The sequence below is a fragment of the Polypterus senegalus genome, chromosome 10 (genome assembly GCF_016835505.1).
Source record: "Polypterus senegalus isolate Bchr_013 chromosome 10, ASM1683550v1, whole genome shotgun sequence".
In the NCBI taxonomy this organism is placed as follows: Eukaryota; Metazoa; Chordata; class Cladistia; order Polypteriformes; family Polypteridae; genus Polypterus; species Polypterus senegalus.
Genome location: NC_053163.1, coordinates 165782687 through 165810122, shown reverse-complemented (window position 1 = coordinate 165810122; position 27436 = coordinate 165782687). Strand labels below are relative to the sequence as shown.

Sequence of the window (27436 nt, the reverse complement as noted above, 5' to 3'; positions counted from 1 at the left end):
GAAATGCATTATTATTTGTTGTAATCCTGATTCAATAGAATGGGCTGGCAGTTTAGGTGTGATTTTGAACTCTTGTTGTCCATGTGTTCCTTGACAAATCAATCATTCATTAAACTTTTTTAACTCAATAAAGAAAAAAAAAAACAACTACATCTGCAATGCAGGATTCAAAGCACCGTTCGTTGAAGAGAAAAGTTAAAAATAAAACATTTTAGAGAGATTTTCTTCCAGTCAGCAATGTGCCGTGAGCGGGATTCGAACCGAATCTCCTGCGGTAATTTCTGGTAGATCGTTTCTCAAAAATCGCAGCCATACCTCGACTAATGTGCGCAATCCTCTGGGGTTAGGATTGTGCGTAGGTCGAGTTGCCATCGAGGAATTTAGCACCCACCAGCGTGGTTCGGGAAAATATAGAAAATAATACTAAAATAAAAAAAAAAAAAATCAGCAATTATAGAATGTACTGCTGCGTATTAAAAAGTGGGCAGTTTACACCAGACTGCAACAACGGACCCGGGGTATCTATACAAAGTTGCAAACAAAGATATACTGTAAAGGATAAGAGAGGGGGAAATTGAAGGTTGCATCCATCCATCCATCCATTTTCAAAGTAAACCCGCTGAATCCGAATACAGGGTCACGGGGGTCTGCTGGAGCCAATCCCAGCCAACACAGGGCACAAGGCAGGAACCAATCCTGGGCAGGGTGCCAACCCACCGCAGGACACACACAAACACACCCACACACCAAGCACACACTAGGGCCAATTTAGAATCACCAATCCACCTAACCGGCATGTCTTTGGATTGTCGGAGGAAACCCACGCAGACACGGGGAGAACATGCAAACTCCACGCAGGGAGGACCCGGGAAGCGAACCTACAGGTCTCCTAACTGCGAGGCAGCAGCGCTACCACTGCGCCGCCCTGAAGGTTGCATGTTATTTGTTTTTGTTTGGATTGATTTGTGTGTTTTAGTTATGTTGTCAGCTGTTTTGCGGAGACGTAATATGAATTTCATTGTACTCTGTGCACACGAGTCCGTTTTTTTATATTTAAAGAAGTTGTCGTGGAAAGTCGAAGCATACTTATCAGCTAACAATACAGTAGTCGATAGATCTGCTCGTTATGTCAAAGTGCAGTTTAACGACGGTGTTTCGTGGACTGCCGTTACACGTTGTCACCACGCGAGGTCGCTGTCGGCTCATTTTTCTGAAAGAGTTTCGAGCCAGAAGGGCTGACAGAAACCTGAGTGGCTTCCTCTAGTCATGTTACGCATCCATCCAACCCGCTTTATTCTGAGCAGGGAAGCGGATAAAGGTGAAGCCTAAACCAGCAATCATCAGGAACCACCGCTGGACTGGGCACTAGATAGCGCCTCGTGAACACACATAAACAAACTGGGACTAAAGTAACACCACCAATCCCACTATCTATCTCTATTTCACATCTAGCTATCTATGTTATAGTGCCTTACACTCCTATCTATCTCTATTTTATATAGTGCTTTTCATATCTTATTATATAGTGCCTTTCACAGCCATTCATCCAACTATTATACATTGCCTTTCACACCTATCTGTCTGTGTTATAGCGTCCTATCTAATCTATCTATCTGTTATATAGTGCCTTTCATATCTATCTATATTTTATATAGTGCTTTTCATATATTTTATTATAGTGTCTCTCCTATCTATCTTACAGTAACTTTCACAACCATCTGTGTATATTAATATAGTTCCTTTCACATTTTTCTTTGTATACTTGTTATATAATGCATTTTTTCATTAAAGTAGTGTAGAAAGTGGAATCTTATAGCAAGCGTTATGGAGCGCCTGGCAGAAATCCTTCCTGGACGGGACGTCAGTTCTTCTGATGTTTCGGAAGGAATAGCTAAGTGAAATCAAACCGGGCGCCACCTAATGGAAGACAATTTCAAATATAATGTATTTAAAGTAAGCTGCACCATTTCGCCGCCTAAAAAACACAAATTGCATTAAACACACAGCAGAACTGAACGATTTTAACAGCTCAGTGCACACAACGGTGATTTGAAGACAACGCCCTGCTGGTGTTCTCAGCTGTCGCTGTCCGCAACTGCAAGTGAACGGCGGGGATCAGAAGGGAAATCCCGCAGGAGAGGCGGGGAACGCCGGGCTCGGCCTGCAAAACTCTACAAAGAATCTAAACAGACGTCACGCGATGCTCGCCAAAAGCACCTGCTTTTCCGTTGTGTTCCGCGCACGTTAAGCTCTGGGATTCCCTGCCCCATTGAACTTCTGCTTTCGTGTGGGCGCTGGACGGTGTGGTGTGAGAGAGCAGCTGCGACTTCAGCGAGCGACAGGCAGCCTTTCAGCCATCCATCTACCTGAGCAGAGTCGAAACTGGAGCCCATCCTGGCAGGAGCAGACTCAGTCCGTCACAGGATGGCAGTCAGTCAATCAATCAATCAAATCAATCAGTCTTGACTTTTATGTAGCGCTTTCTACAGGACTCGAGCTCGAAAAGCAAGAAAACAACGAGAGAAAAAATAAAATAAAAATGGAGAGGAAAACACAAGTGGAAAAATAGTGTTTATTAAAATGTTGAGCACATTTCACATTGTTTGGCAATCGAAAACTTAAAAACGGCCCGTCAGAGTCCTGCCTTGTGGTCCGCTGCTGCCAGAGAAGCCCGTTAGAAAAGGGAAGGTGAGGTGATGGATGGGAGGTTCATTAAGGCGGCTCTGTCTGAGTGTTGTGTTGCGCCCTTCACGTCTGTCTGTTCCTGTTTATAGTGCCTTTCATGCCTATCTATCATTTATATAGTCCCTCTCCTATCTGTCAGTATGTTATATAGTGCCTTTCATATCTACCTCTGTTACTTAATGCCTTTCACAACTATCTGTTCATTGTATAGTTTCTTTCACATCTGTCTATCTTTGCCATATACAGTATATAATGCCTTTCACATCTGTTATATAATGATTTTCACATCAGTTTGTTTTATAGCTCCTCTTTTCTGTTTAACATATAGCGCCTTTCATGTCGATCTGTGTTATATAGTGCCTTTCATATCTCTGTCTGGTGTTATATAGTGCCTTTCACATGTCCCTGTATGTGCCTATGTGTTATATAGTGCCTTCCACATGTCTCTGTATGTGCCTATGTGTTATATAGTACCTTTCACATGTGTCTCTATGTGTCATGTTATATAGTGCCTTTCATATCTCTGTCTGGTGTTATATAGTGCCTTTCACGTCTCTCCATCCTTCACGTCTTGTTTCAGGGTCTATTTATCTTCCGCTCTATTTATTGTTTTTTTTCCTGGGTGGAGTCCACTGCCACTGTGCTGGTTTGAGACGTCCACAGTCGTCCATCTCTCTTCTTTCCCTTTGGGCTCATTAGAGACGACTTAACTCGGCTCAGCCGCCTTCTGCTCTCCTCGTCCCCTTCTCACAGACTCATCGCCGCGTACATGCCGGGCGTCCTCGGGAATACAAGCGGTGCCACATTGCTGGGTGCTCTGGTGCCATCTGGCCTCCCCGTGCCACCCCTTTCAATGGTGTCTTTATTGTGCCCGCTTCGCTGACAATGCTCATTCACAAAGGCTGAGCCCGCGTCGAGTGGCACCCTGTGGCGCGGCGTTTCTTTCAGTCTTCACACAATGGACAAAAGGGGGGCGAGCTGCCAGGTTTATTTTATGGTTTTTCTTTTTATAGCTCCGGGCTGACCCCGCAGAAGACCTTTTAAGATGACAGCCACTTGCCCAGAGCAGAAACCCACAGGAAGGCCTTAATGGTCCAACGGAAATGCCGGGGTTCTGGGCTCGCTGGCAGCATCACCTCTAGAGGGACTGTGGGCCACTTAAGGTGGGCTGATAGCCCCCTGTGAGCCTCGACTTCAGCAGCGGGTACAAAATTCCAAGTGCAACAGAGACAAGTGCAGACACACAGATGACAGGGACGAGGATTTCTGCTCGGTAAGGTGGGCTTTTCTGTCCTTCGACTCTGGGCTCTGAAAAACAAGAGCGCAGCATTAATGTAATTATAGCTTAGGACAGGCAGCTTGCCATCGGCCTCCTTTCTGCTCCCGTTAGTTTGACTTCCTGGGAGGTCGGGAGCCTGCCATGTGAGCGGGACAGTCGGACGGGCTAAAGTCATAGGCCCAAAAAAGCCTGCCCTTCGAGTTTGGGGCCAGGCTGCCAGGGGTGATTCCCATTTCTGTGGCAGACTCTGTAAACTCCTGGCCTGGCGTCTGTGGCATTATGAGGCCTGCACCCCCTCTTTGCCAGTTTTTGTGTTGCCATATCACAACTTGTGGCCAAATAAAAACTCGCCCACAGACACGAGGAGAGCATACAGAGCTCACGCCGACAGAGTAGCAGTTCAAAAAATGAAACCCGGCGCTGCCTACTGTACCTACCGACTGTGATGTTGAATGTCTGGACCTCGTACCCCACGTCATTGGTGATGTTCATCTCGTACAGCCCGGTGTCGTCCTCTGTCAGGAAGTACAGCTCGAAGGTGCCGTTGCTGGAGCAGTAGGAGGTGCTGTTCCCCATCTTCTTCAAGGTCATCGTTGGCCGTGGGTAGCCAATGGTGTGGCAGGAGATGGTGATGTTCTCTCCTTCCTCCACCTCGGCGGATGGAAGAACCAGAATAGTCGTGTTTCTGGGTGGGACTGTGAAAAAGGCAACAGAGTGACCATTTAGTGATGGAAGCTGCTCTCGAGTGTGTGGCAAAGGCGCTATATTGGCGGCTACCCGACACAGGCTGACAACAGAGGCACAGGTGAAAGTAAACTAAAAGGTTGATTGTTTGTCTTCTTGGGATCAACAGTACAGAGTAATGAGGAGTGTGAAGAGAGGTGATGAAGAGAGTGCAGAGTGATTTGTGACAGACGGGTACGGGTAGAGTGACAGGGAAGGTCTACAGGACCAGCTATGTGGTATGGAGAGAGACGGTGGCACAGGAGACAGAGCTGGAGGTGGCAGAGTTAAAGATGCTAAGATTGGCATTGGGTGTGACGAGGATGGACAGAATTAGAAATGAGGACATTAGAGAGTCAGCTCAGGTTGGACAGTTGGGAGACAAAGTCAGAGAGGCGAGATTGTGTTGGTTTGGACATGTGCAGAGGGGAGATGATGAATATAATGAGCAACGGGTGCTAAGGACAGAGCTGCCAGGGAAGAGGAGAAGAGGAAGGCCAAAGAGGTTTATGGAGGTGGCGAGAGAGGACATGCAGGTGATGGGTGTGACAGAGCAAGATGACGAGGGCAGGAAGATATGGAAGAAGATGATCTGCTGTGGTGACCCCTAACTGGAGCAGCCGAAAGACGTTCTTCAGCTGTGGGTGTCCCACAAGCCCTACACAGTCCCCAAAACACACACAAAAGAAAACGCCCAAAAACCGCACTCTTCATCCTCCTCCTCCTCCCCGTCCCGACTCTGGCGCCCTCAGTGGTGGCTGCAGCCTCCTATTATAGCCCACCCAGAAGTGCTCCAGGTGGTAATTGGCCTAATCAGGCTGCACTTCTGGGTGTGGCTGCGTCACAGTCTAGATGGGCTCAGGACGCCGTGCAGCTCCCCCTAGTGGTGCCCACGGAGCCCAACAGGGATGAGCTCTGGTGTAACCCAGTTGTGGCCCCGATGCAACCTTTACCACCAAGTGTTCCGGGGGACGTGGTGTGCATCCCATGGCTGCTCCCCCGGATCCAGTGTCAAAGGGGCGTCCACCACAAGTGACAAGTGGGGAATTTAGGAGTCTGGTCTGGTGACTGATGCCAAGGCCACCGTCGCACACGGGGGTCTAGTCCGGCTAATCACACACACTAATAACCTCTTCACCCTCCTTGCAGACCCAATCCTCCTCCTCCTCCTCTTCCTCCCCTTCGACTACAAACCCCACCCGCTGTGCTCTGCACTTCAGTCCTGTTTTGTGACTCGGTCTTTCATGATAACTCGGTGGAGCGTCGCTCATCTTTTCTGTTGTAGTGACACTCGACAACATATGGGGTGGACCCCCACCTTTATCGCTGTTCTTTGCTTTCTTTAAGCCACCCTCATCTCTGTAACCCTCATTCCGGTGTCGGTGAATGTGAGACCACCCAAAGAATAAACTTTTGTAGTGGACTCCATAGAAGGGCACATGGCAAGTGCAGCTTCTTGGAGGAACCCACCACCCCGTTAAATTTATTCTTTTGAAATGCCGCTATAGTCGTTGGAGAACCACAGCGTCCTGAAACGGTGAGCCCGCAGTCTAACCTCTGTGCCACCAGGCCGTCCCCTTTCAGTTCTGAACATTAGACCCCTGCACGGGTCTGCGGCTCTCCTCTCTTGTTTTCTGATTGGCTGTTTCTAGAAGTGCCCCTCCAGTCCTGTGACCTTGTCTTCTACAACATGGCTCTCTTCGTGTTTTTTTATTGAGTTTGGGGTCCGCTCTAAAGTGGCCCCTTTTGAATCCACAAACCTTTCACGCTCTTTGTGCTAAATGAGACCACCACTGCCCACCCTGAACAAGACATTATAGACACTGACCTTGAACAGAAATCTTGATGTCGACGGTGCTATTGCCAAATCTGTTGATGGCTTCACACTCGTAGACCCCCGCGTCTTCCAACTGGACACTTTCCAGTGTATAAGAAGCTGCTTTGGCCGCCAGCGGCTCTCGACCTCCACTTTCTGGTTTTCTCCACAGGCTGATGGCCGCCTTTGGGTTGCTGCGGGTGGCGCAAGTGATGGTCAGCATGTCCCCTTCCTTGAGGATGTGGCTGGGTGAAACGAAGATGGAGGTGTTCTTAGGTGGCACTGCATAACGATGACATGAGAGGGAGGGGAGAGAAGATGGCACAGGTAAGAGCCGAGCGACATGGACAGGGTGGAATGAGAAGGTACAACCTGAAATTAGGACAAACCTTTTTAAAACTTGGAAATCACTAAAGCTTGCAATGGAATGGCACCACATGTGGGGGCATTCCCCTGGTGCGTCCAAGTCCAGTTTCTTATTGTTGTCACCATGAAGTAATGGGGGGTAGTTAGGACCCAGGAGTACCCCCAGTGCCAGGGAAGAGCCTGATGGAAGCACGTCTAGGCCATTGGAAGTTCCAGAAAGTAGGACTTGTGCATCCCTCTGGCTCCCCCTGGTGGCCCCCACAGAATCTAACACGGCTGTTCCCCAGGACCACAAACTCCAGCATGCCTTGCTAACATCCAAATGGGAAACCTAAACCAGGAATGCTGCCACCTGGTGAATTAGGGAAAAAGTTGTCCCGAATGTTTTATCTTCCCAGGTTTGCCAGGTAAGGATCCCAGTTCTAGTCCCTGCGTGCCATCTGTCACTGTGCCTTCCTCTGCTTATTTCTCTGGTTATTAAATCTCTGCAAGTGAACTTCTGACCCAAGTTTTAGTGTTTTCGGTCGGACATCTCCATCTTTCTTTTTAGACCTTTTGATAATAAACGTAGTCTTGTTTATTTATTTATTTTTTTGTGATGCCCTTTTCATCTCCTGATTGCCACCTTCTCCTCCGGGTGCCACAATGCTTGGCTAGTTCAACCAGTGGTGGTTCTTGTTTTTTATGGACTTCTGTTGAAGACCCCGAGTTAGGGGTGCTGATGCTCATGATGAAGACCCCAGGTTAGGGGGGCTGACGCTCATGATGAAGACCCCCAAGTTAGGGGGGCTGATGCTCATGATGAAAACTCCCGAGTTAGGGGGGCTGACGCTCATGATGAAGACCCCCGAGTTAGGGGGTCTGATGCTCATTTTGACTTTTGTTTTTATGTCTCTGGTGTTGACTTTAGTTTTTGCTCTTTGTGTTCTGCATTTTACTCTGCAGTTCACTCATTTTAGTTTTTTTTTCTTTGTATTTCTGTTATTTAGATCTTCAGGCCGTACATCGTCAGATTTGTAATAAATGGACTCAGCGTTTAGTTTGTTTTGGCTCAATAATCTTTTATGAATTTGTTTTTAAGTGTTGGAGAGTTTTCAAGTTTATTAAAGGATCGTGTCCTCCCCATCTGCGCAGAGCACAACAGGAAGGTCGCCAGCCATAGAGGGGGCTTGTGGTCCTCCAATAGGAGCAAAGGCCACCACTGAACTGCAGGGAAGAATAACAGAAGAAATCGCAGGGACCCGACGTTGAATAAAACCGCCAGCTGAAGGTCAGAGTCGCACAGGAAAGAAAAAGTCAAAGAAGTGGGAGCCCCGAACATTTACGGACGGGGGGACGGGGGTAGGGGGTTTGTGGGCGACACAAACTAATGGTAAGCCAAACCACACAAGACGGAAATGTCAGATAAAGATTGTTTCCTGTGGTTGAATGGTGAAGAAACCAAAGGCCCTTTAGAGTATAGCAGTGACTGAGCTGGGCCGGGACTCGCCGGTAAGGCCATACTGGCAACTCTTTGAGTACCCGCACCTCGCTTTAGTGCGGTGGTGAGCACCGGAATCTCTTTGTGAATCTTCACAGGGGAACGCGACCGTCGATTAAATGCTGATGCATCTCGGAGCGCGAAGCGTTACCCCTGCCCCTCCCCTGCTCTTCAATTGACTCTCCCCACCTTGCCTTTCTCATTACCTGTACCTGTTTTCTGTTTTTAGTGTAATGATGAGCACCAGAACCACTTTGTGCATCTTCACTGTGGAAAACTATCATCAGTTCAATGTTGATGTATCCCGAAGTGCAGAACTTCACCTTCCCGCTCTTTGATTGATTTTACTGCCTTGCAACTACCAGCATTTCATGTTGCCTGTACCTGTTTTATGCTTTTAGCGTAATGATGAGCACCGGATCCTCTTTGTGAATCTTCACAGAGGAAAGCGATTATCGATTGAATGCTGATATATATATGTTGGAGCACGAAGCTTCACCTTCCCGCTCTTCAGTTGATTGCATGGCCTTGCAAATACCGATGTTTCACGTTACCCATACCCGTTTTTTGTTTTTAGTATATCGGCGAACACCGGAGCCTCTTTGTGAAGCTTGGTGGGGGAAAACGATCATCAATTCAATGCTGACGTATCCCGAAGCACAGAGCTTCACCTTCCCGCTCTTCAATTGATTGCATGGCCTTGCAAATACCGACGTTTCACGTTACCTGCACCCGTTATCTGTTTTTAGTGTATCGGCGAACACCGGAACCTCTTTGCAGATCTTCACAGGGCAACGCGACCGTCACTTGAATGTCTCTCGGAGCTCGAAGAGTCACCCCCTGCCCCCCTCCCACTCCTCGATTGACTCTCGCCGCCTCGCGTTTCACCGTACTCGCTCCTGCTTTCTGTTTGTAGTGTACCAGTGAGCAACGGACCCTCTACACAATAAAAAGTGGCCATTGAGTTAAAACGTGACCAATGCTGTGCTCTGTTGTTCACCGCCATTTGTGAGATTCGCTGTGGGCCCACTAAAGCAGTTCGCCGTAGACCGTCGCTCGCTGGAAAAAACCCGTGCAATGACTGGCTAATTTGATTGCATTCTTTGCATGCATGAGGATATGGACAATAGGAATTGTGGGTAATGATTTGCATTTAAAGATAATCATTATACCCCCGTTTCATTGAATTCTATAATTAAGCTTTTCAATTTATTTTACTCATTTAAACGACGTGTACTGTATGTGTCACGGTGCGGCTAGAATGTCATCGTCATTGTGAGGCACATGTTTGGCTGGAGGTTTAAGCAGAGAACTACAAGGCTAAAAATTTGAACCTCTGCCACATTATGATTGAGAATGTCGAGGGGATTACGTACAGCAAAGAGATGAAAAATGCACAAAGTGTGACTTCCAGGTATCCAAAAGACCCCCCCACTCCTCTGTCCCCGGGTTTCAGTGCACAGGTCTGGCATTGATGCTTCAACTCAAGCTGAATGGCGTGGCGGGGGTGCCATTTTACAACTTCACCTAGGGCAACAAAACAAATGCTCGAGGTGGCACCCACCGCCAGACCTGAGTGGTCGAGAAGGACCTGACCCCCTCGGTGCCGACCCGCTGCCCACTCTGTAGGCGAGTGTTAAGGTTTTGAACTTCATACTTGGCACTGCAGCGGGGAGCCGAGTGACGTGTGCCCGGCTCGGCTGCTTACGTTTTGAATCGGCGGTTTAAGACAATTTTCAGCTTTGTCGTCTCCAGTTTTGAAATTATCTATAATATGCTTAACGCAGTTACTTCACTAGAAAAGTCCCGCTGCTTGGAGTCTGTGAAACTGACTTCATGTCGGGTGCAGTTGGCCTGCGTCTGGCTGAGGGGCCGACCGATTGGCCCTGCAGTGTTCTCTGTACCCTTGGCAGTTTGTGAGGCCTGTCTGACCTGAACTGTCCGACTAAGTGACGGAGTCTGAAGGTCATCGCCCGTATTAAAATGAGGACCACCTGTTGTTGTTGTTGTTGTTGTTTGGTTTTTTATTTTTTTTGGTAATCGCACATTCCAGCAAAGACTTAGGAGAACTCCAGCGCGGTTTGCCTCCTTGAAGGTAACGACCGTAATTTGAAGAGAAGAGTAAAGTCGGATCAGTATCAGGGATGCCTTGTTGAGGAAGACCTGACGCTGCATCTTGATTCTCACCCACTGCTTGGGGGGACGGAGGGCTTGCTGCGATGTTGCGCTAAATTTGAAAAAGCAGCCAAGGAAGCCTGGGTGAGTCCCGGTTGCTTAGTGCAGAGGACTGATGCTCCCATTTCTTACAGTCCTGCTTTAACTGGGTGGTTTAGTGGTTTGCTGGCTGCTTGGTGGTCGGTGCTGCCATGTGCAGCGTGTTGTCGTCGGTGTCCCCACTGTGTCCCCGTGACTTGTTCTCTTACACCACAAGGTGGTTTGATTCTAAACTTGACGTGTTGTAGATGTACCTGATCAGCGGCTGCTCACGGGGCTCTCGCTTTACTTCACGTTTCAACCTCTGAGGCTGCATTTTGTCAGATGATGGCATTGTCAGAGGGTATCGCGATGAACAGATGCCAGTCGAGACACACCGGGCACCCATTGTCCGATTGATTTATGTGACGTGAAAGGTGTGAGAACTTGGAAAATGGGAACACATACGATGAGTTTGGTACTGTCAGGTCTTATTAACAGTGGAGAGGTCTGCACTTATGGCCCTGTTCAAGTCAAAAATGCCACTGGCTAAAACTGGAATGAACGGGGAAACCTCCAGCATGGCTGCTACTCGCTACTGATGTCACAAAGAGAAGGCACTTACAGGGCACACTTAAAGGAAAGCTGCTGCTGATGCAGTTCTGGGCGTCTTCTCCGTGAAGTCCCTCCATCACCAAAGTGGCCTTGCAAATGAAGCTCCGCTCATCGTCCTCCTCCACCGGCACAACGGTCAGCGAGGACCTCACGGTGCGCACCTCCCCATCGAGGGGCTCCTCGTCCTCCTTCACGACACGCCCTCCTTCCAGCCACTGGATTGTGATGGCGTCGGGGCCGTACACGTCAGTCACCTCACAGGTGAGCTTCACTTCTTGACCCACTGCAAGAGGACCCTCGACTTTAATCTCAGGCTGCTCAGGGAGAGCTGGGGAGGCAGAAAACACAAAGGTCAGCCGGGTGCCAAAGGGGGGAAGAACTGGGAGGGCCGAGGAGGACCAGCTGGGTAGGAAAACCAGTTAAGCACACGTCACTTATTTTAGATCAACGAAAAGAAAGAGACCTCATCTCAAATGTAATAAAGTCACACAGGCCGAGACGTTTTTATCAAAGCACGCCAGGCTCTGTCTGTATAAATTGGGAAAAGCGCACAGTCAGTCAAAACAGCTGCACCAACACGGCCCGCCACGAAGAACGAGAAGGCGTTCAATTCTAGAACTTCATCTCATCGAATAAAATACACAAACCAGCTGACCGGAGGCCCTCACTTTCTGTCTGTATGCTCAACGTCCCTGAAACTTTCTGGAAAGACCCTGACAAACACTGAATAAGGCGAATACTGAAATGACTAATCGTAGACAGACGGACGGGAAAGGCACTATATAACAATATAGATAGATATGAAAAGCACGCTCTGCTGTACTGGATGGGCCGTTATCTATCAGTTATATAGCGCCTTATATATCTATTGTCATTTATACTCTTTAAATACCTAGCTATGAATTATATAGTGCCTTACATATCTCATGTATCTGTTTATCTATTATATACTGTTTAAATACCTATATAGGAATTTTATAGCATCTTCCATATCTATGGTCATATATACTGTTTAAATACCTATATATCAATGATATAGTGCCTTACATATTTTCTTATATACTGTTTTAATATCTATATATGAGTTATATAGTGTCTTATGTATCTATTGTCTTATATACTGTTTTAATATCTATAGTGTTTTATATATCTGTATATTACTGTTTTTAATATTCATTATACAGTGCCTTACATAGCTATTGTCTATGATATACTATTTTTATATATCTATCAATTATATAGTGTCTTAGATATGTATCAATTATATAGTGCCTTCTATATCTATTGTTATAATAATTATATAGTGTCTTACATATCTATTTTTTAAATATACAGTCTTAATACCTATATATCAATTATATCGTTTTTCACATATCCTTTGTCTATTATACATTTTAATATCTATGAATTATATAGTGTCTTACATAGCTGTATATTACTGTTTTTATATCTATTATACAGTACAGTGCCTTACATATCTATTGTCAATGATATACTATTTTAATATCTATATCTATCAATTATATAGTGCCTTACATATCTATGTGTCTATTCTATATTGTTTTAATATCTGTCTGTCAGTTTATATAGTGCCTTGTATATCTATTGTCATATACTGTTTTAATACAGCATCTATCTATTCTATCTATTTTGATAGCAAAACAGAAACCTACTTAGTCATCAGAAACATGATGGGCTCCTGGGGCCCCAGCCCGTGCCAGTTGTGCCCATACGTTATGACGGCCCTGGGAAGTTTGATGAGGATTCGCCCCTTGAGGGCTCGGCGGGTTAAAGCCCTGATATTCAAGCTAAAGTCACGACGATAATGCGGATCGGAGGCTCCGTTTGGAATGACGGGACGGTTGACTTACCGAAGACCACCAGCCTTGTGCTGCCCTGTCTGATGGTGGTCCCGCACTTCACCGTGCACACGTAGATGAAGCCGTCGTTCTCCACCGTCGGCGTGACGGTCACCCGGTTGCTATCCACTTTTCCCGGCAGCGAGTCGTCGCTCACGGTGGACCAGACGTACAGCGGAGAGCTGCAGTCGTGACTGCGGCACTCGAACTCGGTGGGGCGTCCCGCTCTGGTGACGATTTTGTTCGGGATGATCTCCTGTTCGTCACCTGCAAGTAAAATTAGAAAAGAACGGGAAAGTCGCAGAGCTGAGGGGCCACCTGAATTAGAGCAGAAGGCAGCAGAATGTGTGAAAAGATGGAGCTGCACGGACACCTCATGATAAGGTGAGAGAAAGAAATAACGAGCGAGGGCGACAAGCGGCCGAGAGAAGAGAAATGAGGGATAAATCAAATAAATAAAGCGCCTTACCTGCAATTACGTCACACAGCAAAATCACCCAGAGAGAGAACGTCAGTTTAAAAGCCATCTTTAGTAACCGTGAGAGCCCAGTGGAGCTGCCGGCGAAGAGCACGAAAGTCCGAGAAGAATGCGGGCTCTGCAGCTGGAGCGGTTGCCGTTTAATCCTCGTCTGCCTGCGCTTGTGCGTCTGCGACCGGCTGGTTGATGAAACGCCCTTTATAGAGCAAAAGAGGAAAGGAAATACCGACAGAAAACACGGGGACATCTCACACATAAAGTTCTTTGTACATGAAGTGAAATAAAATCCCCCGCTTACTACCTTACCGCATGAGTCACCCTATCGGTCACGGGGGTTATTGCAGTTTCTCCGAAAAGTCGGCGCTTAGAGGAGGCAACAGTTTCAAGTGAAAAGAAAATGAAATGATATGAAAAAAATTATAAAACAAATATCAACCAAGAAGCAGAAACACGACCCTAGACACGCCCGTTTACACATCCCGCGTACTGATTGTCGAAGCGAAACGGAAACTGACATGGCCGGGACGCTGCTGTGGGGAAAGAGACCCTCGCTGACGTCTCGACACTTAACTCGTATTTAGAGCCAGCGATTTGGGATTTAAATAATAATAATAATGTAATTAATGTGTTTCAGTGGTTGTGCAGCTGTCTTGGATCACGGAGGTCGTTGAGTGTAACAGAGTGTTCTCCTCGTGTTCGCGTGGGTTTCCTCTCACAGTCCGAAAGACGTGCTCGGTTGGATTATTTATGAAAAAATGTGTTGGGCAAACGCAAATACTGTACATAAATAAGAAAAAAATGTGTGGTGACATGAAGTGTTGGTATAAATAAATACTTTTATTTTTGTTATGTATGTATGTATTTTAATTATTTATTCATTTATTTATTTTAGTCATACCCCATACGCAACGAAATAAGCCCCGAAATGAAAACTGCCACTTTCACCCGTCGAAGGCGAGCGGTCGGGCTCTAGTGAGTCCTGTGTTTTGATTGGTGAATCGGCGGTAGAGCGGATGTAAACCATCGGGCATCAGGCGCCACGTTCGTAGCTGAAGACACTTCACAGGGACGGATCTGCTATCGGGGCATTCTGGGTGCCTGTGCTCAGGGGTCCATGACAGCGATGTGTCCTTCCCACCCCCACTTGATGAAACGATCGAGAACCTGCGAGTCGAAATGACCCGGGGGCGGGGCAATAAGCCGGTCAAGTCTCACATTGAAATCAAAAGCCCCAAAATCAAGAGTGAGGAATACAGCGCTGCGTTAAATGATCAGGTGTCGGTGCGCTGCATTGTTAACACTGTTAACGAGCTGAGTCACCCCAGGTGGGTCTGTGGGGGTCTTAGTTCAGCCTTGATACTACCTGGGGTGTGTGCAGAGGTGAAGTCAAGCCAAATGCATATGTCCACTCTGCGTATGATTCACCAATTATAACACAGTACTGCCTAGAGCCCGCCCTCTCAATGTTGATGAGTGAAAGTGACAGATTTCATTTCAGGGCCCAGTTCGTTCTGCTGGGAGACTTCAATGCCCACGAGGGCAATGACAGTGAGACCTGGAGGGGCGTGATTGGGAGGAATGGCCCCCCCGATCTGAACCCGAGCGGTGTTTTGTTATTGGACTTCTGTGCTCGTCATGGATTGTCCGTAACGAACACCATGTTCAGGCATTGGGGTGTTCATATGTGCACTTGGCACCAGGACACCCTAGGCCTCAGGTCGATGATCGACTTTGTGGTCGTGTCGTCATGCCTGCGGCCACATGTCTTGGACACTTGGGTGACGAGAGGGGCAGAGCTGTCAACCTGGTGGTGAGTTGGCTTCGATGGTAGGGGAGGATGCCGGTCAGGCCTGGTAGGCCCAAACGTGTTGTGAGGGTCTCCTGGGAACCTCTGGCAGAATCCCCTGTCAGAAGTAGCTTCAACTCCCGCCTCCAGCAGAACTTCAACCACGTCCCGAGGGAGGTGGGGGACATTGAGTCCGAATGGGCCATGTTCCGTGCCTCTATTGTTGAGGCGGCTGACTGGAGCTGTGGCCGTAAGGTGGTCGGTGCCTGTCGTGGCGGCAGTCCCCGAACCCATTGGTGGACACCGGCAGTGAGGGATGCCGTCAAGCTGAAGAAGGAGTCCTACCGGACCCTTTTGTCCTGTGGGACTCTGGAGGTGGCTGATAGGTACCGGCAGGCCAAGCGGAATGCAGCTTTGGTGGTTGCTGAGGCAAAAACTCGGGCATGGGAGGAGTTTGGAGAGGCCATGGAGAACGACTTTCGGACGGCTTCGAGGAGATTCTGGTCCACCGTCCGGCGTCTCAGGAGGGGGAAGCAGTGCAGTGTCAACACCGTATATGGTGGGGATGGTGTGCTGCTGACCTCGACTCGGGACGTTGTGGGTCGGTGGGAGGAGTACTTCGAAGACCTCCTCAATCCCACTAACATGCCTTCCAATGAGGAAGCAGAGCCTGGGGACTCTGAGGTGGGCTCCCCCATCTCTGGGGCTGAGGTCACCGAGGTGGTCAAAAAACTCCTGGGTGGCAGGACCCCGGGGGTTCCTCAAGGATCTGGATGTTGTAGGACTGTCTTGGTTGACGCGCCTCTGACCGTGGTGGCCAAAGACCTTTTGAAATTACCCCGTTGCCGAAGAAGGACTTCGTTTCCGCCATGCTCCTTGCCGATGTGTGACACTTTGCTCCATCTTGCTGGAAGAAAGCTTCCGTTAACTCACGATGATTCTGACATGGCTTAAACGGTTTGCACCGTGAAGACGCGCTGCTCAATACTGTACACCACCATCGTGATGAGAAGTCCAGTGACTGAGTGAAAGGGTATGGATGGTGTGCACCCAGAAGTTGCAAACGGAGGTGAGACGTCACGCCGGCTTTCCGGCGCCCACCTCATCGCTCTGACGCAGGGGCATCCCGGCTTGTTCTCCGCTCCATATACCGAGGAGCACGTTGTCTCGTTCAGATCGCTTCTTCCTAGCGAGAGTTATTACAGAATATCTGGGGTCTCTTTCGAGTGACTCTTGAGCCCTTCTGTCCATTTGCCTCTTGTTAGATCAGATGTGCACACAGTACTGTTCAACTCCCATCTGAGGACATGTTGCTGTGGTGTTTGGGTGCACAAAACACTCCGTAGTGCATCGTCATCAACTGGGATTTATTCCAATGGAGCAATCACAACAAAGGGTTTCTGCTTTTAAGTGTCTGCCAGCTCTCCCAGATTAGCGCTGTATAATTGATGCGAGTAGCCAGCCAAATAACTTCGGCCTCATTGTTGTTTTTTTTCCTTACAGTGTTTCAGATGACGAGTTGGATGCCATTATCTCGAACATTCAGACATGGGATACAAGATGATACTCGGCCATCTAAAGTCGCAAGGAGTACGAGTCCCAGGTATGTGGTAGATAAGACAGCACCCTGTTTGCCAGCTGATCAGAGCTGTAAAGTTGTTTGAAAAACTAGCAGCAAATATGAGCCTGACTTTAGACTCCTAAAACAAGGGGCAAGTATTACAGCTGTGCTTGAAAGTTTGGGAACCCTTTAGAGTTTTCTACATTTCTGCAGAAATATGACCTCAACCATCATCAGATTTCCACTCAAGTCCTAAAAGTAGATAAAGAGAAACCAGTTAAACAAATGAGACACAAATATTTTACTTGGTCATTTATTTATTGAGGAAAATGATCGAATATTACATATTAGTGAGTGGCAGACGTATGTGACCCTTTGCTTTCAGTATCTGCTGTGACCCCCTAAACGTTTCTGGTAACATCTGATCATTCCTGCACACCGGCTTGGAGGAATTTTTGCCTGTTTCTCCGTACAGAACAGCTTCAACTCTGGGATGTTGTTGGGTTTCCTCACATGAACTCCTCTCTTCAGGTCCTTCCACAACATTTCGACTGGATTAAGGTCAGGACTTTGACTTGGCCATTCCAGAACATTCACTTTATTCTTCTTTAACCTTCTTTGGTAGAACGACTTGTGTGCTGAGGGTCGTTGTCTTGCTGCATGACCCACCTTCTCTTGAGATTCAGTTCATGGACAGATGTCCTGACATTTTCCTTTAGAATTCTCTGATATAATTCAGAATTCATTGTTCCATCAGTGAAGGCAAGCCGTCCTGGCCCAGATACAGAAAAACAGGCCCAAACCATGATACTCCCACCACCATGTTTCACAGATGGGATGAGGTTCTTATGCTGGAATGCAGTGTTCTCCTTTCTCCAAACATAACGCTTTTCATTTAAACTAGAAAGTTCTATTTTGGTCTCATCCGTCCACAAAACGTTCTTCCAATAGTCTTCTGCTTTGTCCACGTGATCTTTAGCAAACTGCAGACGAGCAGCAATGTTTTTTTGGAGAGCAGTGGCTTTCTCCTTGCCACCCTGCCATGCACACCATTGTTGTTCAGTGTTCTCCTGATGGTGGACTCATGAACGTGAACATTAGCCAATGTGAGAGAGGCCTTCAGGTGCTTAGAAGTTACCCTGGGGTCCTTTGTGACCTCGCCGACTATTACACGTGTGCCTTGCTCTTGGAGTGATCTTTGTTGGTCGACCACTCCTGGGGAGGGTAACAATGGTCTTGAATTTCCTCCATTTGTACACAATCTGTCTGACTGTGGATTGGTGGAGTCCAAACTCTTCAGAGATGGTTTGGTAACCTTTTCCAGCCTGATGAGCATCAACAACTCTTTTTGTGAGGTCCTCAGAAATCTCCTTTGTTCATGCCATGATACACTTCCACAAACATGTTGTGAAGAGCAGACTTTGATAGATCCTGTTCTTTAATAACACAGGGTGCCCACTCACACCTGACTGGCATCCCATTGATTGACAACGGACTCGAATTTCACCTTCAGACTAACTGATCAACTGAGGTTCACATACGTCTGCCACTCACAGATATGTAATATTCAATCATTTTCCTCAATAAATAAATGACCAAGTATAATATTTGTGTCTCATTTGTTTAACTGGTTTCTCTTTATCTACTTTTAGGACTTGAGTGGAAAATCTGATGATGACGTTTGAGGTCGTATTTATGAGGAAATGTAGAAAATTCTGAAGGGTTCACAAACTTTCAAGCACAACTTCATCACGCTATATATATATAAATATTTAAAATATAAAATTGTGATGTCTGTCTTTTTGATAAAGCAAATAAATAACAGAATATGTGCTAACTTTCAAACCGGTTAACTAAGTCCCACCTGAATATTACACTCTGTGTACATTTCCCAACCTCTTAATATTAGAAACGTCTTGTTTTGACACAATTAAAATATTCGTTTCTGTTTTCGTCCTGCTGGAGTATAGAGATCATTACGCAGACATCACACAGTCGCAGTTCTGTTGCAGGTTTAGAGATTTCAAGATTCAGAATTCGGATTCAGGATGAACAGAGTGGTTTTCGTGGACCAGCTCTTCATCCTTAGCAGAGTCCTGGAGGGTGCATGGGAGTTTGCCCGACCGGTCTACATGTGTTTTGTGGACTTGGAAAAGGCGTTCGACCGTGTCCCTCGGGGAGTCCTGTGGGGGGTGCTCCAGGAGTATGGGGTACCGGACCCCCTGATAAGAGCTGTTCGGTCCCTGTACAACCGGTGTCAGAGCTTGGTCCGCATTGCCGGCAGTAAGTCGAGCCCGTTTCCAGTGAGAGTTGGACTCCACCAGGGCTGCCCTTTGTCACCGATTCTGTTCATAACTTTTATGGACAGAATTTCTAGGCACAGCCAGGGTGTTGAGGGGGTCCGGTTTGGTGGACTCAGGATTGGGTCACTGCTTTTTGCAGATGATGTTGTCCTGTTTGCTTCATCAGGCCGTGATCTTCAGCTCTCTCTGGATCGGTTCGCAGCTGAGAGTAAAGCGGCTGGGATGAGAATCAGCACCTCCAAATCCGAGAGCATGGTCCTCAGCCGGAAAAGGGTGGAGTGCCCTCTCAGGGTTGGGGGAGAGATCCTGCCACAAGTGGAGGAGTTCAAGTATCTCGGGGTCTGGTTGGAGTGTGCAGAGCGTGAGATCGACAGGCGAATCGGTGCGGCGTCCTCAGTGATGCGGGCTCTGCATCGGTCTGTCGTGGTGAAAAACGAGCTGAGCCGTAAGGCAAATCTCTCAATTTACCAGTCGATCTACGCTCCTACCCTCACCTGTGGTCATGAGCTATGGGTAGTGACCGAAAGAACGAGATCACGAATACAAGTGGCTGAAATGAGTTTCCTCCGCAGGGTGTCTGGGCTTTCCCTTAAAGATCGGGTGAGGAGCTCAGAGTAGAGCCGCTGCTCCTCCGCATCGAGAGAAGTCAGGTGAGGTGGCTCGGGCATCGGATCAGGATGCCTCCTGGACGCCTCCCTGGTGAGGTGTGTTCTGGGCACGTCTAACCAGGAGGAGGCCCCGGGGAAGACCCAGGACACGCTGGACAGACTATGTCTCCTGGCTGGCCTGGGAACACCTTGGGATTCTCCCGGAAGAGCTGGAAGAAGTGGCCGGGGAGAGGGAAGTCTGGGCCTCTCTGCTCAAGCTGCTGCCCCCGCGATCCGACCTCGGATAAGCGGAAGAGGATGGATGGATGGATGTTGTGCAGACCACTTTACGACCACAGAGAGTCGATATTTGCATTCCTGTTTATCGGATCTTAATCTTTCTGACTCAGACTCCTCTGTTTGGTTTTCAGTACAAAATCCTGTGCACAGTCCAGTGAAAGGGAACACTGCTGCAAAAATGGCACCACCCTCTGTCAGTCTCTGTGGTCATACAAGATCGCTGGGCATCTTTCATAAAGAGTGTCCTGATGCCCTGCTAAACGGCCCACCACAGCCTGGTCATTCTGGCGTCCTAATCATCCCCTGTCTCTAACTGGCTAACTGTCTCTCACCTCTTCACCACCTAATAGCTAACATGTGGCGAGCTTACTGACGCAAAAATGGCGGCTGCCACGTCGTCCAAGTGGGTGCTGCTCATTGGTGAAGGCTGAAGTGGCTCCCCAGTCTCAATGTAAAGCACTTTACGTATCTTGAAAAGTTCTACATAAGTGCCATGTCTTCTCTTTCTAAAGAGAAGGAAAAAGCAACATTAAAACAAGTCGATATGAAATAAAAATAAAAGAAAGAATGACTAGACCTTCATGAATTAGTATATAACACTGTTATCTATGAAGGGTGCTATATGAAATGAAAAAGACAGAAAGTAAGAAAGAAAGAAACGAGAGTAAAAGTAAATGATGAGGATGAACAACAAAAGGCAAAATTGCTATTGTGCTGCCCTCTTGTGGTCGATGTGTAGAACTGCAGCCCATAAATATTTTCTTTTGATGCGCCTGTCCGTCTCTCTCATTGACTTGGCGTACCAGTGACAGATTTTCGGTATTTTATGTACCTGGTATGGTTGTAGAAATGCAGTGTGGAAAAACTGTCATCTTTATTTCTACTGTTATTGTTTTAACTCAGTTCAAGTAGTGACTTCAACAGTAATTTAAAAAAATAGGCAAAGCAAGACGTCCTTGAAAAACACACTTTTATAGTTTCAGAATGCATAGACGAAGTAGAGTCAACATCAGGAGAAATCAAAAAGAAATTTGAAATAAGAGTTTATAAGTGCGGTGATCTTACTGCTTCCAAAGGGTAGCTAAAAAAAGGTCTGCTTGGTCCCCATACTTGCTGGCGTCCCCAACCAAACTGACGTTAACATCTTTGCCAGTTCAAAGTACTGCGATAAAAGCCGATCCCAGCTTGCATAGGGAACTGGACCATCACAGGGTAAGATGGGGGACCTAAAAGGCGAAACTGAAAAATTTGTGAAAGGACCCCAATTAAGATGCAGGGCCCCGCTTTACAGCTCGTGATCCACTCACCCTCGTCATTAAATAGAAAATAAACCACTCATCCAATATCTCATCAAAAATAACACGTCACAAAGAGTGACAACGCTAAAAGAAGATGGTCCTGGGGGTCCGCGTGAAGTGACTGCATCATCTAAATGGAGATCCGAATTAAGCCGCGCGGAGTCTTTTAGCGACTTTAGCTGAGGTCTGGTGGCGTAGAGGTTAGGGCTTTGACAGAACGAACCCCCGATAAAGAGCCGGCCCGGCAATGGAGCTCGAGTCGAAGGGGGTCCATGAGTATGATGGTAAGCATGACATTACTCCCTCTCTCTCTCTCTCTCTGTTTTATATTTGCAGCGTCAACAGACAGATTGGTTGTTAAAAGTGTGGCAGCTCCAGTGTAACGGGGGTCCAAGGTGCAGCTCTGCGCCAGACCACCAGCCAGGACCGAAGGGGAAGTGGGCTCATCTAGAGAAAAGCTGCTTTATTGGAAGAAAGAACAGACACCAGCTGCGTACTTTTAATATTTAAAAAGAAAACTGCTAGAAGCAAATGCTGACAATTACACAAATGTAATAATAGTAAGAATACATTTTATTTATAGAGTGCCGTTGCCATGCTCAAAGTCAGTGCTGGATTAACCAAGGGTAAAGGGGGCACCACGAAATTTTTTCATGGCCGAATTTATCACATAAATTAATTAAATTTATAGCTATTTTCAAAATGTAATGAAAACTGAATAATACCCCCCTATGCCGTCACTGTTCGTAGATGGCGCCTCACACAGCGCGTTCTGCATGCTGGTGCCATCTACGATGGGGAATTCCCGTCTCATGGTGATTCCCTTAAACGCCATGTTATGTCAAAATGTTGTGAAAATACTTCGATTCAAAACAATATGTTTTTATATTTTTAGATAGTAGTTCATAGTTGATTAAAAATTATTATCACGTAATTGTGTTTCGTGAATTATCTGTTATTTAACTTAAAATAAATTTCTCGTGCGTAGAAAGCGCTATTTTCTATTTTAAACAAACAATCGTCTCAGTTTGAGGAAAAAATATTCTGGTAAGTCTATTTAATTCTATTCTTGGATATTTTTAAATTCATTTACAGTACGTGAAAGTGAAAATCGTACAGCTGATTACTATTGGATACAATTGTTTATAACTTTTTTACTAATAAAGATTTATTAACAAAAGTTTCACAAAATATTTTTCAAATCTTGTACTAAGAATATGTGTAAATAGATTTGCTAAATTGACACAAAAGCCATAAATGAATTAAATAATAAATGGTAAATCTACGGTTTTCATGTCACAATGTTTTGTTTAATTTCGAATTTTCGATAATAAAATTTTATTTTCTAGTTTGTTTTTGTTTTAATATTTTGAATTACTAGTGTAAGGGGCACAAAACTACTTAGTGCTTTAGGGCATCTAAGGGTCTTAATCCGGCCCTGAGCGAAGTACTTTACAAAATAAACAACGTCGATGGGATACAAAACAATATCCACACAAATCATGAATAAAACATAAATATAAGAAACACAAATATGAACAATTCATTAAAGAACGCCCAGCCTACTAGTCCTCGATCAGCTCATTCTTATTTACTAAACTAGGCTGACCCGACTTTTAAGTTGACCACTTCTTAAGGCAATTCAATATGTAGATCAATCTGATATTTTATACAAACTCATTCATTTGGTTATATTGCATTTGAGCGGTATTGCTTTAATACTCGTAGTTTGTTATTTTTGTGATGAAATGTAAACTTTTTTTCCATACTGAGGTCGCCCTTCTGAACCCCCCTGATATTTACTACGCGGTGAGGCATTTGTACTCCATTAACATGAATTATTTCCAGAGACATAATTTTGTCTATTTTTCCAGCGCATCGCGCACAAAAGCAAGGGAACGATGGGAGCACCAGAACTCTGCTCACATCATGTCGCTTCGTACCGCAAGCTGCAAGTAGTAAGTCTGTGATAAGCGGAATACTGCTACGCTTTCCACTCACGGGACGGAAGGACAATCCCGACCGCTTTTATATAGTAAGAAAGAAGAAGAAGATATCGCACAGTCTGGAGTAGAAAATCATCTTTTACCTGGAAAAACGAAACTACAAATCCCATCGTGCATTGCAAAATGGACGGGGCGTGTGAAACTCCGCGCCTGCGTAGCACTCACGGGACGGAAGGACAATCCCGACCGCTTTCATATAGAAGGATTATTTTTATTTACTTCACTCCTTCAACCAAAGCGAGATACAAGGGGCTCATACAGCCTCAAGGATGGGATATCAAGGTGGGGCTCCGAAAGCACGGCACCACATCGGGCGTATTATTAGTCCTTATCTGGCTGACCCCTTTATCCAAGGCGACTTTTACAGACCCCTTTATAAAGCAAAACGCTAGGATTTGAAAATTGTTTACCTCGGTCTGCTGTTGCTGTTCTCTTTACAGGAGCAGACCCCTTGAGTCGTCCGGTGTCGCACATCACTTGGGAGTCGTTAAGGTTAACAAATGTCGGTGAATAGCTCAGGAGGATAAGCGCTCCTTTCTACAGAGAAGACCCGGGTTCAAGAACCAATACCTGCCATATAGGATTTACTTTAAATTGTTTAATTGCCAGTTTACACGCGGTGTCCTCCATCTTCCAATAACATAGGGTGTTCCAGATCTAATTTTCATTACGCTATAACTTATTAGGCTTATTACATTGAAAATCACCCAAAAAATCCCGGACCATCGAGAAGAGTGCGAACTGACGACATGAAGAATCGTCTTCGCGCCGAACTGGAATCGTCCCACCATAAATCAAAGTCATCCAGACGATCTGGGTCTGCATAATTAGATCTGGACCCTCTGTATTAAAGACTTCTTGTACTTCACAGCAGAGCAACAGCTCACCCCGATAAGCAGGCCAATTCAACCACCCGGCGCAATGCGCGCCTGTCCTGTCGCAGTACGAAACTCCTTTATTTATGGGGCCAGCTGGTCTAAAGCGCCACTGGCCGCCAAGGGTGTTAAATCTGCAGCGGTAGACCACTGGTATACAGTAAATCGACCAGTACATGCAATGGGCGAGCTCGAGTCCCGCTGTGAGGAGTTTTGGAATATTTGGTGAGGTTGGCGATTAAAAAAAATAATGTATGGACAACACCGCTAACGGAGCCGGCCACTCCTGTCAAAGGGGCAGACTGAAGGCCATGAGCTCAAGCCCGCTCTCCACCCCATAGGATTCACCTCACTTAACATGTCAAATATCCGTTTTATGTCAGCTCCCTCAATTCTGTCAATGATATGAAGTGGAGGAGTAGCTCATCGAGATAGACGAGCCGATTCAGTCCTCCTAGTTAAGGACAGCGGTGCTGGGTTCGAGCCCTGACCTCTCCAGCCCATTACTTTAAGAGACCCACAGACCCGTCGCTAACATTAAATACGTCTGGTCAGGTAAGCAAACAGGCAGACACGGTAGCTCAACCGGGTGGACCACTCATGTTGCGAAGACGAGCCCGGGTTCGAGTCTGCCACCGAATCATAAGAGCGCCCAAAATTGAAATTAGCCTCTTTATTTGCCGTGGCCGATGACGAATTAACAGTATAAATGATTTCTATACCAGTCTTCAAAAGGGGATCCCCATGGTGGCACAGCGGAACAAACAGACGCCCCTGCAGCCAAAGTCGAGTCGGCCCCGCGATCGAGACCGACCACCGACACGCAAGACCGAGTCGGCCCCAGAACAGAGAGTGGCCGAAGAGCTGTAGGTGGTCCAGATGAATGACGATCTTTCTCTTTTACTTGACATGTCAATGGAGAGACCAGTTGTTAAAAGCGCTAAAGCTCGACGGCACAAAGGATTCAGAAGGTAGCTCAGCAGGATAAAGACTTCCAAACCCACCACCCAACATACAATAGGCGGTGGGTTCGAATCCTCCTCTTACCAGGATCAGAAGAAAACATGACCTGGAAGGGAAAACAGAAATCAATACTCACTTTTAATAATCATAAATAAGCAAATGGAGCATTATGCATTTTTAAAGTGAGGTAAATACTTAGATCTACTAAAATAGAATTACAAGAGTACATTTTAATTATAGTGCGCCTTTCCCATGCTCAAAGAGCATTACAGGAATTCGGAAAAAGCAACAGGGAATATACAATATTGGGTACAAAATCATATCCACATAAAACACTAAATAAAGATAAATACTGGAAAACAAGCCATTAGCTAAACAAACGCGCTTGAGTTGAGTGTTCTCCTCTCGATGTCAACATTTCTTGTTCTTATCTTCTATATAATTAATTAACAAAACAGAAGATCCAGCTCGCTACTTCTCAGTCAGCTCCTCCTTATTTTATTACTCATTACAATTGTTTTTGTAAAACGAACATCAACAGCAGGCCGATTAAAAACATTTTTTCAAATCCTAGCGTTTCACTCTTTTTCGCAAGTGGTTCGGTGGCGGCAGTCCGCGTTTGACGGACAACCAAAAGAGGCGGAGCAGAAACGCAAATTAGTCCAACGTCCAATAGAATGTAGAAGCGGACAAAAAGAAACGCCCACTACTCGAATCTCCAATAGGCTTCGAAGATGGAACTGGTTAGGGGTCTCCAACTACCGGTAGCTCGCCAAAGGGTTAATGAATCCTACATAAATTGGAAAACTTGATTAGACAAATTAGGGGTGGGCGATCTTTCCAAAAAAATCACATCACGTTCCTTTTAACACAAAATCACGATCCAAAATCTTAATTGCAATCTGTCTTTTCAATGTGGCAGAAACTTAGGAGACTATCTGGACTAGACCTAAATAACACTTTATTTTAAATATCAAACAAAGTTGAATTCAGTTGTTCTCTCGTCTGGCTAAGCGGAATTAAGGCACACACCCCAAAGCTGGCGAGTGAGTGAGGCCCCTTCTCTCGGCCCGTTACGTGGATCTCAAATTCACACGAAGAAATCGGTACCGCAAGCGAACTCTGATACACAGCGAAATGGGAGAAGTCGCAAAATCAACCGGAATGTTCAAGCAAATTATAGAAAATCCGTTAAGATGTTCTCTCATGAAAAAGCGGACAGACAGGTAGACATCGGATTTTATAAATTATATATTAGTAAACCTTCAAAATAATATGCAGTTAAAGTCTCAACAGCATTCTCAGCATTTCTGGAGCTTAGCAGAGCCAGATAACTAGAAGAATCTTCACCCAGCAGCTCTGAAAATGTCTGCTTTGTTTGGGTCTCCATACCTCTTAAGAGTCTGACATGAATTGTCATGAAATCAAAGTTCAGAACAAGACTGACAGACGGACATTTAAATGACTCCACCAGAGTGAAGCTAAGGGGGCTCCACTCCACTATACACCTCAGTGCCAGTCATCTGTCAAACTAAAAAACACATCACACATGCAACTGGACATGTGAATACTCTCGTGAAGTGACACGGTGACAGGAAACAAAATGACAAACGAATAAGGAAAATCTGTTTATTTGTAATTGCATTGTTTTGTTTTGACAGCATTCGTGTTTTAATTCAATAGTGTGAGATCCACGAGGGTCTGGACTCGAACACACCGTGTGATCCGAGTGGAGTCTGCATGTTCCCCCGTAACTGCCTCACAAATCTAAAGTTAGTTCAATCGAGGAGTTAAAGTTAGTGGTGACTGACCTCCCCTTGTGACAATAAATGAACTACAGTTTTCAAGTCAGTACGTGACCTCGGCATCTGCCCTCGTATGCCAAATTGGGAAGCGTGGGTAGAAACCCACCTCCAGTGTCTCGTACAGCAGAACAGGGTTTACTAGAATCTGGGAAAATATCTTCAAAAACACAACTCGAGATCTAACAGCTCGACCTGTCCGCTGACACACCCCTGTCTTCTGGACCGCGCCGTCACTATGAGAACTCCCAATATAAGACCGCTACCACGGCTCTGTTACCAAAAAGAGGCTTTCCTAAGTAACACAACGAATACACAGATACCTCACTTCAAAACTAAACGACATGTCTGCCATGGACATCACATACGTCCAAGTAACTGAAACAAGGCGTGCCAGTCAGAAGACTCCACATTTGTCCAGTTTTCCATTTTTATGCTGGGGTGCAGCTCTGCATGGGCTG

General features: G+C 46.3%; 1 protein-coding gene across 1 annotated transcript in view; it reads right to left on the bottom strand.

Annotated features, from left to right (window-relative positions):
- Positions 1 to 2570: 2570 nt before the first annotated feature.
- vcam1b (vascular cell adhesion molecule 1b) overlaps positions 2571 to 27436 on the bottom strand; it is a 47955-nt gene continuing 23089 nt past the window's right edge. Inside the window, exons 11-17 of the mRNA XM_039767759.1 lie at positions 20402 to 20537; positions 13486 to 13756; positions 13029 to 13283; positions 11168 to 11485; positions 6516 to 6785; positions 4402 to 4659; positions 2571 to 3993 (exon numbers count right to left, since the gene is read on the bottom strand). Of these exons, the coding sequence (XP_039623693.1) occupies positions 3824 to 3993; positions 4402 to 4659; positions 6516 to 6785; positions 11168 to 11485; positions 13029 to 13283; positions 13486 to 13756; positions 20402 to 20537 (1678 nt within the window). The 3' untranslated portion in view covers positions 2571 to 3823. The remainder of the gene's footprint in view (positions 3994 to 4401; positions 4660 to 6515; positions 6786 to 11167; positions 11486 to 13028; positions 13284 to 13485; positions 13757 to 20401; positions 20538 to 27436) is intronic.